Here is a 14,210-nt window from a genome sequence, read left to right as displayed (position 1 = left end):
AATAATATAATAACATTAATAATTTTTTTAAATTAATAAAAATATTTTTGAATTATTTGAGAAATAAAAATAATATTATTAAATTAAAAAATTAGTGAAAAAATAATGACGTATATTATCTATCAGAATATATAAAAAAAACAAAAGCATGCACAATAGTCTAACTTCAAGTGTGGACAGACTGGACAGACCAGGACAGACTGGACAGAATGGACAGAATACGACGATTATTATAGTTAAATTAAATAATAACTATTCTTCGTATTTCATTTCATTCTTTCATTCTGTCTGTCCACACTTTGAAGTTAGTTTTTGTGTATGCTTATGTTTTTTTCTTTTAAAAAATATGTTTTGTCAAATCGAAAATATGCAAGTATTTTTTCAAGATTTATAATAAAATAATAGGTATTTGAAATTAAAAAATTTAAAAAAAATTATGATTAACAAATAAATTTTGTTTATTATATCCTTTTTTTCTATAACAAATTTCGTTTGACTGATCTAAATTATGCAAATTTTTCTGCTTTCTATTTATAAAAAATAGAAAATTGTTAATTGTTAAAAAATTATGATTAAGAAATAGAAAAAAATTTACTCATTTTATGCATAATTTTTATTTCTCAATAACAAATTCATTCTTTTCTTTTGGGAAAAAAAACGTTACATATTCCCGTTTCTTAATATTTTTGTACAAAATTCTCAATTTTCATAAGGAAATTATTTGAATAATTTCTATTTCTCAATTACTAGGTATTTTTTAAAATAATATTCAAAGTTTTTTTTTTAAATAAAGGAAAAACATGTTTATAACTTCCATTTGTCAATTATAAATTTTAATTGAAAATTATTCGAAAATATCAATTACTTCATTTTTAAATATTTATTTGTTAAAAATATTTATATTTATTTGTTAAAAACTATTTTCATTATTTCAACCCAAGTGCGAAAACCAACGCGGCCCAACACTGGCCCAGTATTGGCAAAGCTGGCATCGAGACTTGGCAGACAATATTGGCCCGACTTTGCGCCGACTCTTGTGGTGTTAACCGCGGTTGGACGTCGGCAGCCAGATCTCGGCAGACATTAATGGCCCAATATTGTCCGCCAGATCTCGGCAGACATTAATGGCCCATTATTGGCAGCCAGATCTCAGCAGACATTAATGGCCCAATATTGGCTGCCATTACTCCCCCAGTGTTGACAAAATTAGAAAAAAATAAAAATAATTTTTTTTTATTCAATTAACTAATTAATTTATAACATTTATACGGCTTATTTCCCTAATTTAAACGCAAACTTACAAATATTTGAAAAATTCTTACCTCTCGCGGGGATCGATACCTGAACCTGACGCTCCACAGCCTAACACTCTGACCACTCTGCTACTCTGACTTGAAGTCGAGGAAGCAAAAGGGTTCTTATAAGCTACACTACACTGGCCAATACTGTGCCATTATTCGGCCGAGCTACGTCCCAATATTGGCAATTATAATTTGCCATCATAGATACAAAATGATAGACATTAATGTGCCATTCTTGGGCCAAGCTACATCCCAATTCTGGCAATTATATTTTGCCATCAAAGATACAAAATGTTTGCCATTAAAGTGCCAACAATGAGCCATTAATGGACCGATCTTCGTCACATCACTGGCAATTGAATTTTGCCATTAAAGATTGATCAACTTTGCCGTGAATGTGCCGTTATTGGGACAAGCAACGCCCCAATTCTGGCAATTATAATTTGCCATGAAAGATACAAATTTTTTGCCATTAAAGTGCCAATAATGAGCCGATCTTCGTCACAACACTGGCAGTTGTCTTTTACCATTAAAGATTGATCAACTTTGTCGTGAATGTGTCATTATTGGGCCAAGCAACGCCCCAATTCTGGCAATTATAATTTGCCATGAAAGATACAAAATTTTTGCCATTAAAGTGCCATTAATGTGCCTTTAATGGGCCAATCTTTGTCACATCATTGGCGATTGAATTTAAAAAAATTTTAATATCATAATTCATGGTATATTTTTAATATTTAATTATTATCTGAAAATTTGACTAGAATCCATTTTAAAATCAATTTTTACTACAAAATTCTACGAGAATTTAATTATTTAAATGCAAAAATAAATAATTTATTGAATAACTAAATGTTTCTTAAAATTGAATTATGAGAATTAAATTTTAAAAAACATTCATTTATTCAATAAATTTTCTTAAGGAAATAATTTGCATCATTTCTATTTCTTAATTACAATTGCTTTAAGAAAAATTCAAAGATTTTTAAAAAATGAAGGAAAAAAATGTTTATAAATTCTATTTGTCAATTGCAAATATTAATTGAAAGTGAAATTGAAAATTTCTTAATTTTTAGATAATAAAGGAAAAATTTTACTCAAAAAAAGGTTTCTGTAACATTTATTTACGAATTTCTTTAATTGTAAAATTATATGAAAACATTAATAACTTCTTTTTTAAATTAATACTTAATTAAACTTTTTCAAAAAAATTAATTCTTTAAAATTGACAGTTAAAAATATAGAAAATTCAAAGTTTCAAATATTTTAATTTGAATCCTTTTCAAGCTTATTCAATTATTTAAATACAAAATAAATAATTTATTGAATACCTGAATGTTTCTTAAATTTCAATTCTTATAAAAAATTATACCAAATTAAAATGGCATTAATGTGCCTTTAATGGGCCGATCTTCGTCACATCACTGGCAATTGAATTTTCCTATTAAAGATTGATCAACTTTGACAATAACGTGCCGTTATTGGGCCAAGCTACGCCCCAATACTGGCAATTATAATTTGCCATCAAAGATACAAAATGTTTGCCATTAAAGTGCCACTAATGTGCCATTAATGGGCCGATCTTCGTGACATCACTGGCAATTGAATTTTGCCATTAAAGATTGATCAACTTTGCCGTGAATGTGCCGTTATTGGGACAAGCTACGCCCCAATACTGTCAATTATAATTTGCCATGAAAGATACAAATTTTTTGCCATTAAAGTGCCAATAATGAGCCATTACTGGGCCGATGGTCGGCACATCACTGGCAATTGTCTTTTGACATTAAACATTGATAAACTTTGCCATGAATGTGCCGTTATTGGGCCGAGAGCTGGCCCAGTCTTAAAAAATTTGAAATTCTGACCATCGGCACCATCATTGGCCCAGTAATGGGACGTTTTGGTTACCAATAATGGCCCAGTAACTACTGCCAATTCTCGGCAGACATTACTGCACCAATGATGGGCCGTTTTTGCAGTCTTGGCATTTCGCACTTGGGAATTCAATTATTATTTTCTAAAATTTTTAATTATTTGTTATGAAAATAGTTAAATGTTTGCGTACAATTTTGTTAAAATTTTTTTGTAATAATTAAATTGTTTTGGGAATTTTTATTAAAGTAGTAGAAAGTTTAGAAAAAAGAAAAGAAAAAAGAAAAAGTAGTAGAAAAAAGTAGTAAAAAAAAAAAAAAGTAAAAAAAAAAGTAGTAGAAAGTTTTTGAAAATAATTGAATAATATTGTTATTTATAAAGATAATTGGGATTTTGACGAGAATTTTTAAAAAAATTTTAACACAATTAAATTTTATGAGAAGAATTTTATTAATTTTAAAAATAACTGAATTTCTGCAATTATTTGTAATTTCTCCAAAATTCAATTTTTTTTAGTGTTTTCCACAAAAATTTAAATTAAAAATTTTTAAATTCTATTATTTTTAAAGTTGCTAATTTTATTTTAAAAAGTAGGTATAAGAAGTTAGCCGCGCGAATTGTTGCTAGTTACAATTAATTACGATAGATGATCCAGAAGAATTATTCGTGATTCCATTTCTTCCTTAAATTTAATTTATATTTTAGGGACCATCCATAAACCACGTAGCCTGTTTTGGGGGGGGGAGGGGGTTCGGTAATGTGCTACGTTAGACCACATGGGGGGAGGGAGGGTTTTTTAGTCTGAGCAACGTAGCTTTGTATTTTTATTTGACATACATTTTTTTGAAATTACGCGGGCAGCTCGAAAGTCAAGTCGAGAAATATATGTGGACGTCCACATGAAAAGGGCCCATTTTAACACTATTGAAGTTATCTATATGGGCGTATTCCTGGCAAAAGTTGGAAAATTTTGAGTGGTCTTAGAACTTTTTTGGTTAAAAATTCGCTGAGTTACGAATTTAAAAGTTTAGAACGCCAAAAACCTCATTTCGAGAAAAACGGTTACCTTGAAGATAAAAAACCAACAGGTTTTAAATTTTTAAAACCATCCCCCCCTCTTAATTTTGAAAATACGAAAAACTTTTTTTTTCTAAAAAGGACAGTTTTTCTATTAAAGAACCATTTTTTAACAAGATTAATTATTAGGTACAATTTAATTGTGTCATTTGAAGAAAAAGGATAGATATTAAACTTATTTAAAAATTTTTGACAGTTTCTATTATGAAAAAATTAACGTAATATTCAAATTTTCATTTCGACAATTACGAAAAAAAGACTCTAACATCAATATCTCTGGTTCTTCTGGGAAGTTATTCAGATAAGAATTGTTTACAGTCCAGGACACCTTAAAGATGAAAAATCAAGAGGTTTTAAATTTTTTCCACACCTCTATTTTTAAAATACGGATTAATTTTGCAAATGACCGCCAAAATGGGCCCTTTTCAATTTTCTAAATAACCAATGAAATCAAACAGTTAAATTATCGATAAATTAATGAAAACCGCATGATTCGACTTGTCAAAACATGTAGATTGATAATAAAAAATTTTTAAAAATTAAGATTTTGCTCAAAAATTACTAAATTGTGATTATCTCGAAAACTAGAACCGACAATATAGGCCCTTTTCATGTGGGCGTCCACATATATTGATAAAATATATAGGGATGAAAAAATATACATATATATACAAAAATATCGATTAAAATTAAGAATTAGTCTTGTATCAAACTCTTACTTGTCAAAGAAAAAAATAAACTGTGATTTAAAAACATTTAATATTGTTTACTATGTTTCAATACGATTTTATTGATTATTTTTAGAAAAGAGAATTTAATATTCATAAAAAAAGAAAAAAGCTACGTTCCATTAGGTAGGGGGGGGAGGGGGTTCGGTAATATGCTACGTTAAGCTACGTGGGGGAGGGGAGGGGTCGAAAAGTTCAAAAATCGGAGCTACGTGGTTTATGGATGGTCCCATTATGTTATTTTAAAGCTGTTTTCTACAATAATATTATTTTGTTCTTGAATTGATTAAATGAAATGTAAGTACTAAATTTACTTCAAGAAATATATTCACATGTACTTATTTCTTCAAATTTTACATTTTATTTCAAATTTGATCAGTTCAAAAAAATTAAAATTAATTAAAGATCAATTACAATTTTATGTAGATATGTACATTTTTTCTTTTTCTCGATCACTCATAAGTTTTAAGGAATATTGTTACTTAACCTTATAAATAAATAATTAATTTTTTCAATTACCTATGTAATTATTGTAATTGTGAACTTTAGAACTTGTGTAAGTATTTATTAATTAGTAGTATAAATGCATTTGATAATTATTTATTGTTTTAAATTTTAAATTCAATAATATAATTTCTGTGATGTAAAGTGAAAAACTATACAAAAATAGTTATTCAAACTCCAAGAAAGTAATAAATTTTCGATTATGAAATTTTAATATTCTATTTTTGCGACTTTATTATTATTTAGTTGTAATTATTTTCACACTTAATTTCTGTTTTTTTTCAAATGATAATATAGTATTTTTGCTTTATATTTTAAAATTTTATTATTTACATTTTTTAATAGGTTATAAATAACCTGAAATGATCATTAAAAAACAAGGATGGAAAATTAAATTTCTTGAAAGGTCCTTGTGAGGTTCTCGTAGGGTCCTCGCGACATTTCCTTGTAAGACATTTCTGACAAGATCCGAGCGTCACAGAAAATCACGGGGCCCAACTAGTTTTCTACATTTTTCCTTACAAGAATCTTTGCTAGAATTCAATTTTTGATAAGGAAACTTAGGAAAATTTCTACATGGGTTCTTGAATTTAAAACTTTTTTTAATTTCTAAACTTTGAAATAAAATTTCCCTGATGAATGACTGCAAAGAAATTCTCATATTAAAAATCTTTTATCTTGAGTGGTTTTAGTGAAATGCATCTCATAATTCTTAGACGATTTTAGCTATCAATAAGTAAACATGAACTAAATTTTATAGCACATGAATTCTTAAGACAAAATACACATATAAACAACAATTTTTTCCTCATTTCAAAATTTTAAAAATAAAATTTAACAAATTTTTTGATTTAATAAGGACCATAATAATAAAAATGCTAAATATAATTTATTATTAAAAAATAAACACTCAAGAGAAAGAATATCTGTGATGAATTATAAAAAGCAGGCTTATCACATTTTTTTAGTCTAATGATGAGGTCGATTCTTTAACCTGTTATTATCATATTCTTGACTGTATATATAAAGCAAGATGAAAATTCTCTTGACTTGTATTTTTAGTTTAATCTTTCCGTTAATAGTATCATACAAGTAAGTATATTTACCATTATATAAATAAATGTTTTGCAATAACTATAATATTAATTTTATTCATGTGGCACATCCCTTTTACTTTATAGTCTTCTATAAACATCTTTTTTATATTAATGGAAAGTAATTAAAATGTTCTCAATTTTCAAATCTTAAGGGATATTCAAAAATTTATATCAATTTTAAATTACTGTTTTCTCTATCATAGTTTCAAAAATGTACACGAAATAACGAAATAAAACATAAATATTGCTTTATTTTTAATACTTGGAATTCGAAAAAATTGTTTTTTGAATGAACTATTCTTAATGTATTATGAGTAATATATTTAATAGAACATTTTTGAGGTTGGAACTTTTTAAATTCAGTATTTATAGTTCAGTTTATATAGCTGTGCGGAATAGCTGTTCACCTCCAATTTTCAATTCATTTTAATTCCTCGCTTTTTACTGGGAGGGGAGACTAGTAGCGGTTGACACAGTTTTGAGAAAATTATTAATTATAGAGTTCTACTTTAATTTGTTTTTAAATAAAATTACTTTACAGGTATATTATTTGGTTTTATACATTGCTTGTTCCCGAAATATATATTATTTAACAAACCATAAACCACCCAGTAAGAAATAAGGAATTAATAAGAATTCGAAATTTTTAATTCTTTTGAATTCCGTTTGTGACCAATTCTTTTCATTTTCATTTGGAGAAGCCGAAAAGAAGCTAAGTTTATTCTTTTGAATACCGTTTTAATATTTTAAGCGAAAAAAAAATTTGACGGTTCGAAGATTTGAACCCTCAAGCTTCATTGTCGGAGACAAACAGCTTGTCCGCTCAGCTATTTAAACTGTACTATGACTACCGAATTTTAGAAGCACTTATTTTAAAGTGTTGCAAACTTCAAAGGAATTAAAAAATTACAAAATATTAAAACGGAATAGACAGGAATTGAACTTACCGAGTCAGAGTATCACACAGTATTTCGGAATTCACAAAAATTCAAAAATTAAAGAAATATTAAAACGGAATTGATTGGAATTCACTTTAAAGAAATCTTTGCCTCAAAAAGGAATACATAGGAATTGGACAGAAACGGAATTCAAAAAAATTGATAATTTAACAATTTCTGTAAAAAGTTAGAAATGTCCAATTCTTCTCAATTCCTTACTTCTTATTGGGCACTGAAAAAAAAAGTTTTCAATTAATTAAAATTTTTTACATGAGTCAATTAAGAGATAAAGAGAGAATTTAGACTTGAAAGATGTATTATTATTTTACTTTTAAAACAAATTAAAAAGATGAAATTCCCATGCGGAAGAATTGTCGGAATATTGACGGAAATAGGGTAGAAGTCCGAGAGAGATGTGTAGTTTTTTAAAAGATTGTAAAAATGATAAAAAAACGACTTTTATTAAACACTTAACTTTGAAATGAAACTTTAAAAAATAAAAAATTAAACATCTAAGTTTTAAATTTAGATTCAAAGTTATCAGAGTAAAATATATTGAAATACATTCATAGAGTCGAAGCGAAACAATATTTTAATTACTAGAATTTGTTGAGGGTATCTGAAATCAACAGAGACCAGTTCTTTTAATCAGTAAAGCGTGTTTAAATAAATAAAAGCAAATTTTTTAGAATGTCTGTGAAAATTAAACGGGTAGTAGAAGGCACCGGATTAGCAGAAGGACCTCATTGGGATGAACGAAGTCAAACACTGTTTTACGTTGAAATTTACGCAAACAAAATATGCAGATACAATCCAGAAGATTCAGTAGTCACCTGGGCATATACTGGTACCAAATTTTATTAAATTAATTTGCTAGATTACTATTAATATCATTTTGTTAACTGAAGGCTTAATTTTAGTGCTTAAGATTAAACTTATCGCTACTGAACTTTTTTGTGTGCTTAGACTACCAGAGGGTTACAGGCTTAGCCAAGGTGTTTTTTTATCTTGTGGCTAAATTTAATTAACAACAAGCTTACCACAAATACTAAAACTTAATTATTTATTATTTACATTAAGGGGTTATATTCAGTTCGAATTTTCAAAAATTTACACTCATATTTAAAAAAAAATTGGTGAGAAAGATTTCTGGGAAACGGGAGAACCGATCATTATCCAATTTTAACACAAGCTTCTTATTAACATTTTCTAAAAATTAATCGAACGTTTCTTCTGACTGAAATATATTTTTCATTTTATAAAAAATATAAGGCCTAAATTAAGATGTGACGTAGAGATTACTGATGAAACAAATTGATATATTTAAATATACAATCCAAATCATTTGCATGAAATCCCGTCCAAGAGTTAGTAACCTCAGTCGATTCTTCTCTCAATATCCTCATAATGATATTAGAGTGAGTCCCCACAACTAGAAGTTTTCTCAAAAATTCACCTTACAACATAATTCGGTCATCACCCACACTGAGTTCTCCTTATGGTAATTAGAACACTCCATAAAGTATTATTTATCCTATTCTTTATAAGTTCTCTCAAAACCCCTGATCGAAAATCTCACTTTCTACTAAGCAAAAGAAATGGAAATTGATATTAACACACACTCTCTTATCTCCCACATTGAAATTGTCAACAAAATAAAAACTTCTCCGCAGAGTCACCCTCGAACACGTGAGAATCCAAGTATTAAAGATTAGACTCTACTCAAAGACCACATAACCCTTAATTAACACTCTAAGTACAACAAAACTGTCTTTCTCTTCCCACACAGCACCGAAGATTTCCTGAAACCCGACAGGACCTCGTTCAGCGAGGATAAAAACATTGAGTGCCAATGTTTATGAGAGATTTTGTGGATGTTCAAATGTCCACATAAACAGAATATTAAATATCAACCTTCAGCAAAAATTAAACTCCAAATATTGACTTGCGATGTTTAGTCAATATTCAGACAATTTATACGTGAATAATTATCAAACGAAATTCTTATAACTATGCGAAAATCGCATTCAATATTGATACATGTAACGATCCAAATCGTTTTCTTACTTTTCTTTAAATATGCCATTTTCTGATTGTTTCCCCAATTCACAATTCATCGCGCTAGGTGTTAGCCTAATACCTACTGCGACCACCGGTCGTTAAAAGAATTATAAATTCGGGTGTCATCGGACCAAAGACGAATGGCCTTATGGTTACGATGACGATTACGTGAAAATTCTCATCAGAGAGAAGCGTGCCTTCGTACATCGAAGAGATCTGCGAGATCTCTTTTTGTAATCGTGAAATAACGCGTGTATGTGTGTGTAAGCGCTTCGACGCATAGTTGTAACGCGCTTTATAGATAATTAAATATTTACTTTTTAATTCTTTTTGTTTTATTGTGTTTGTTCCCATCACTAGGAATATCATTTATGGGACAACATTTGCGCTGCATCATTTGGTAAGTTTGCTCAATCTTCTCTATCTCATCGATTGGTCTCGTCTTTCAATAATGTTGCAATTGCTCATTTAATTAATACTGTAGATAAAATCAACTTCTGATATGTAAAGATTTCGTTCATTAACCCTTGTGTCGACTGTCGTGAGCCGAACCCTTATCCTCATTCATTTAATTTTCAAAAATATTCAAGTCTCGCAAAGTTTCGCCGCATACAATATTGACTGAACATCGCAAGTCAATATTTAGAGTTTAATTTTTGATGAAGGTTGATATTTAATATTCTGTTTATGTGGACAGTTGAACATCCAAACAATCTCCTGTGAACATTGCCACTTGATGTTTGTAACCTCGCTAAACGAGGTCCTGTCGAGTTTCAGGAAATTTTCAGTGCTGTGTGGGTTGTGAACCACATTCGAGCCAATTTTACTCAAACACTCTTTACTACGTAATGTGTCTAATCAAGAGCTTAACGAATTTATCTCAGTTGAACAAGGTTACAAAGGATAAAAATTCTTTTCATATCCTTGTCACACATTTGCAGTAGAATGGTTAGTGAAACTTGTTACTGAAGCTGCTAAGCAAGTTTGTGGCAGTGAAGCCAGAGACGGGTTCATTCGATGCACTTTGCTTTCCAGACAGAATATTTCTACTTTTGATCACAAGAGTAAGTTTCCCTTCTAACAGAAAGGCCACCCTTAGTGTACAACACATAGTCAAAATGCAAACAAAAAATTTTAAAAACAATAAAATAAAAAATACAAAAAAATTTTGAAAAATAGGAACTTAAAAAGCAGCTACCTCCACGTGGTGAGTTCTGGGACATTTTAATACAATGAAAAGTGGGCGAAAAAAGCTGTGGTCAATTTCGAAAGCAAACGCAAAATGTTTGTACAATGGTGCCTACTATCAAACACAAATTCGTAAAGTAACTGTTCAGCCCGATTATGTTCAACGATAAAAATTTCTGATTGCAAAAATATATGAATAGCTGAAACAAGCTTCAGCTACTGCTCTAGTAATTGTTCATTAAGAAATTTGAACATAAGTGATGCACTATAATAGCCCATTTTCGCGAGCTTTCAAATCAGCTCTGTCTGATAATGACCTTGTTAGTCTTCTTGTTTGATTCGGAGCTTTGATATTATTAAAAATCTTATTAATGTCATCTATTTCCGATTTAGTAAGAAGACCTGCTGTACAGTAGTGTTCAATGAAGCCTTCCTCAGATGATTGTGTTGCACTCATATACTCCCATGAGTGCAACACGATCATCCGAGGAAGGCTTCATTGAACACTACTGTACTATCTTTAAGGTCATGTTATTCAGTGGTCACGTGTCCCATTTACTTTACTATGGAAAAACTTCACACTGAATAACATGACCTTTAACACCAAACAAAATGGTTGCATATTGCTTTGCCACACTATTTACTAAATGCATCCTGTCAGAACCAAAAGTTTTTAACATTCATCCATGAATATTTAGTATAACCTAAGATTGCTTTTTCATGAATTGTCAATTATCATCAATCTAGCTATTGCTTACTTTAATTTAATAAGGTAGTATAAATATTAAATTTAAATAAAGAAATAATACACATTCTACCAATTTTAGCACATGGTCCAGTGGGATCCATAGTGCCAGTTAAGGATAAACCAAATACATTTGTAGCTGGTTGTAGTAAGGATATTGTTCTGGTCACATGGGATGGTGAAAATAATTGTACAGATCTTCCAGTTAAACGATTGACGACTGCATTAAAACACAGTCAAGGCACACGATTTAATGATGGGAAAGCTGATCCAATGGGTAGATTTTGGACTGGTAAAGATTTATGTGTTTGATTTTTACTTACTTTTCAAAAATAGTAAAGATCATTTAAGAGTTTACAACTGTTTAGAATAATTTGAATACAATTAAATTTTCAAAAAGAATTTGACATTAATTAATTTACAAATTTTTAACATGGGAGAATTAATATATAAATATTTAATCTCCCTCTGATACTCAAAGTACAATTTAAAATAACATAAAAAAGTTGATTTACTAAATTTAACAATAATTAATCCGATTGTGTTTTCAATTCTAGGCACGTACACTGAAAGAGGACAAGAATTATATTTACCTAATCAAGGAGAACTGTACAGTCTAGACTCTAATAAAGTGTTGACAACCAGAGTTACGTCAGTTTCTATCAGTAATGGTCTTGCTTGGAGTTTAAATAATAAACTTTTATATTACATTGATTCTCCGACGCGAAAGGTTGCAGAGTATGACTACGATTTACTGACGGGATCTATTGGTAAATATACAAAGAATGATAAATAGTAAGACGAAGATAAATTAAGAAAAGTCTTATAAATGTTTTCTTTCAGCTAACAAAAGAATAGCTTTCGATCTAGAAGAAAATAATCTTCCTGGAATTCCTGATGGAATGACGGTAGATTCTAAAGGCAATTTGTGGGTAGCGCTATTTGAAGGAGCTCAAGTAAGAAAATATATGTAATGTGTAAAGTGCCTGTAACATTGAAACAAAAGGCAATTTTTAAATGTATGCAATATTAAATGTTTTAGGTAATTCAAATTGATCCAAGGACTAAAAAGTTACTTAGATCTATTCCAATGCCAGCAAAGAGAGTAACTAGTGTTGTTTTTGGTGGCCCCTTATTAGATACTCTATATGTTACTACTGCCGGATACGGTTTTTCGATTCAGAACGAGCAAACTCCTGCAGATGATTTGCAAGGTGGATCAATTTATGAAGTTAAAGGTACTGGTGCTCGAGGAGTTCCAGCTAATCATTATAAGATTAACTTATAATTCAATTAACAAATTTTAATAATTATGATAACTTGATGTTAAATAATAAACTTTCTTAAAATAACATCGTTACACTTAATAGTTGTTAATTCTTTTGCATTGGTTATGAAAGCTTTTTCGCCCAACTCACGTCACGGAACAATTATTAACGAAATTAAATGTCTCTTCTTTCCATTCTGTTGTCAGGCATATAATGTGTCATTTTTCAATTCGTGACTAAAAAAGGGAAAAAGTTATCAAAATAAACCCGATGACAGTTGCCATCAAAAACTTTATTTAATTTATTTTAAACGAGAGGATACACTACAGAGTAAGTCTATGGTTATTATTTCGGATAATCTGAACCACGATTCCATATAAGTCTACCAGTGTCAACAAGAAATTATTTAATTTTTAAAACAAAATTTTGTGGTAAATAAAGTAATTTACTTTTCTGATAGAGCTCCTCTACAATTTAAAAACAAGAACAGTTTTTTGAATTTAAAATTCCACGAAGTCGATTTCGGTCTACCAGCCGAGTGGCACTTTCATGTAACTGGACATGGGAAAGGCGCTTGCGACGGTTTAGGTGGAAACCTAAAGCGACAAGCTTTTCACTTACAAGCCCACTTTTCACGTGGGCTAAAAATCATTTTTCTAAAATTGAAATTAGATTTGCTTCTATGAAAAATTATTTAATTCTAAAAGAGAAGCTTCAAAAGAGATTTAAGTATGCTCTTACAATACCGGGAACGCAACAGTATCATTCGTTTATACCCATTTCTCAACAGCAACTTTGTTTGAGAAAGTCTTGTCATCTCCCATATCAACAGTCTTTCCCACACTCCAGCGATCATGAAAACGTCAAAAAACATAATTACTTTCGATATTGTTTAAAAATGTTTAATTAAATTGTTTAAAATGTTTAATTATTTTAATGAGTTACAATACTATTTAAAATAATTATTATTGTAAATTATTCAAATGTGTTTGTTGCGAAAGAAAAGAAAAATAAAAAAGGTGGGATCTTGGATTGCGAATAGAGAAGGGTCGACAATAAGCGGATTCGTCGAGTAGTTTAAAAAGGTATATTTCCTTGTAATCTTTTGGTTTTCATAAACTTAGTTAACAGCGTAAGAACTTACAAAAAAAAGAGTTGAAAATAAAATAGTATCTTGCACGTGGCGAATGGCGTCGTTGAGACTAGAGGTTCCCACGTGACAAAAATGGCGGCAGGTGACGCTCACGTCAGCACAGGTGACTCTCAGCTCCACTCAGCAAGACGAGAGAAAAGTAACTGAGCAGTTTGGCATTGGCACCGACATCTGAAAAAGAAGGGGGCAGGATCTGGGCGGAACCTTTGACACGTCACAAGACCGATCTACCAATCCCAGACATAATGAACAAGAAGTCAAAAAGGCGAAGAATA

At 29.8% G+C, this 14,210-nt stretch overlaps 1 protein-coding gene across 1 annotated transcript; it reads left to right on the top strand.

Annotated features, from left to right (window-relative positions):
* The first annotated feature begins 6,454 nt into the window (after positions 1-6,454).
* Positions 6,455-12,866, top strand: LOC122508817 (regucalcin-like). Its single transcript, XM_043622380.1, has 6 exons — positions 6,455-6,577; positions 8,210-8,367; positions 11,597-11,806; positions 12,072-12,284; positions 12,358-12,470; positions 12,557-12,866. The coding sequence occupies exons 1-6, from the start codon at positions 6,519-6,521 to the stop codon at positions 12,800-12,802; spliced, it is 999 nt and encodes a 332-aa protein (XP_043478315.1). The 5' UTR covers positions 6,455-6,518; the 3' UTR covers positions 12,803-12,866.
* The last annotated feature ends 1,344 nt before the right edge of the window (positions 12,867-14,210 follow it).

This window comes from Leptopilina heterotoma, unplaced genomic scaffold (genome assembly GCF_015476425.1).
Source record: "Leptopilina heterotoma isolate Lh14 unplaced genomic scaffold, ASM1547642v1 Lhet_58, whole genome shotgun sequence".
Lineage (NCBI taxonomy): Eukaryota > Metazoa > Arthropoda > Insecta > Hymenoptera > Figitidae > Leptopilina > Leptopilina heterotoma.
The sequence above is the reverse complement of the archived record's forward strand: the minus strand, read 5'-3'. Positions and strand labels throughout refer to the sequence as shown.

What these genes read in the sequence shown, in the direction of transcription:
- LOC122508817 (XM_043622380.1), top strand. Translation starts at nt 6,519, where the DNA reads ATGAAAATTCTCTTGACTTGTATTTTTAGTTTAATCTTTCCGTTAATA. An exon ending in CCGTTAATAGTATCATACAA is followed by an intron (nt 6,578 to 8,209) that starts GTAAGTATATTT and finishes CAAATTTTTTAG; the next exon opens with AATGTCTGTGAAAATTAAAC. An exon ending in AGTCACCTGGGCATATACTG is followed by an intron (nt 8,368 to 11,596) that starts GTACCAAATTTT and finishes TACCAATTTTAG; the next exon opens with CACATGGTCCAGTGGGATCC.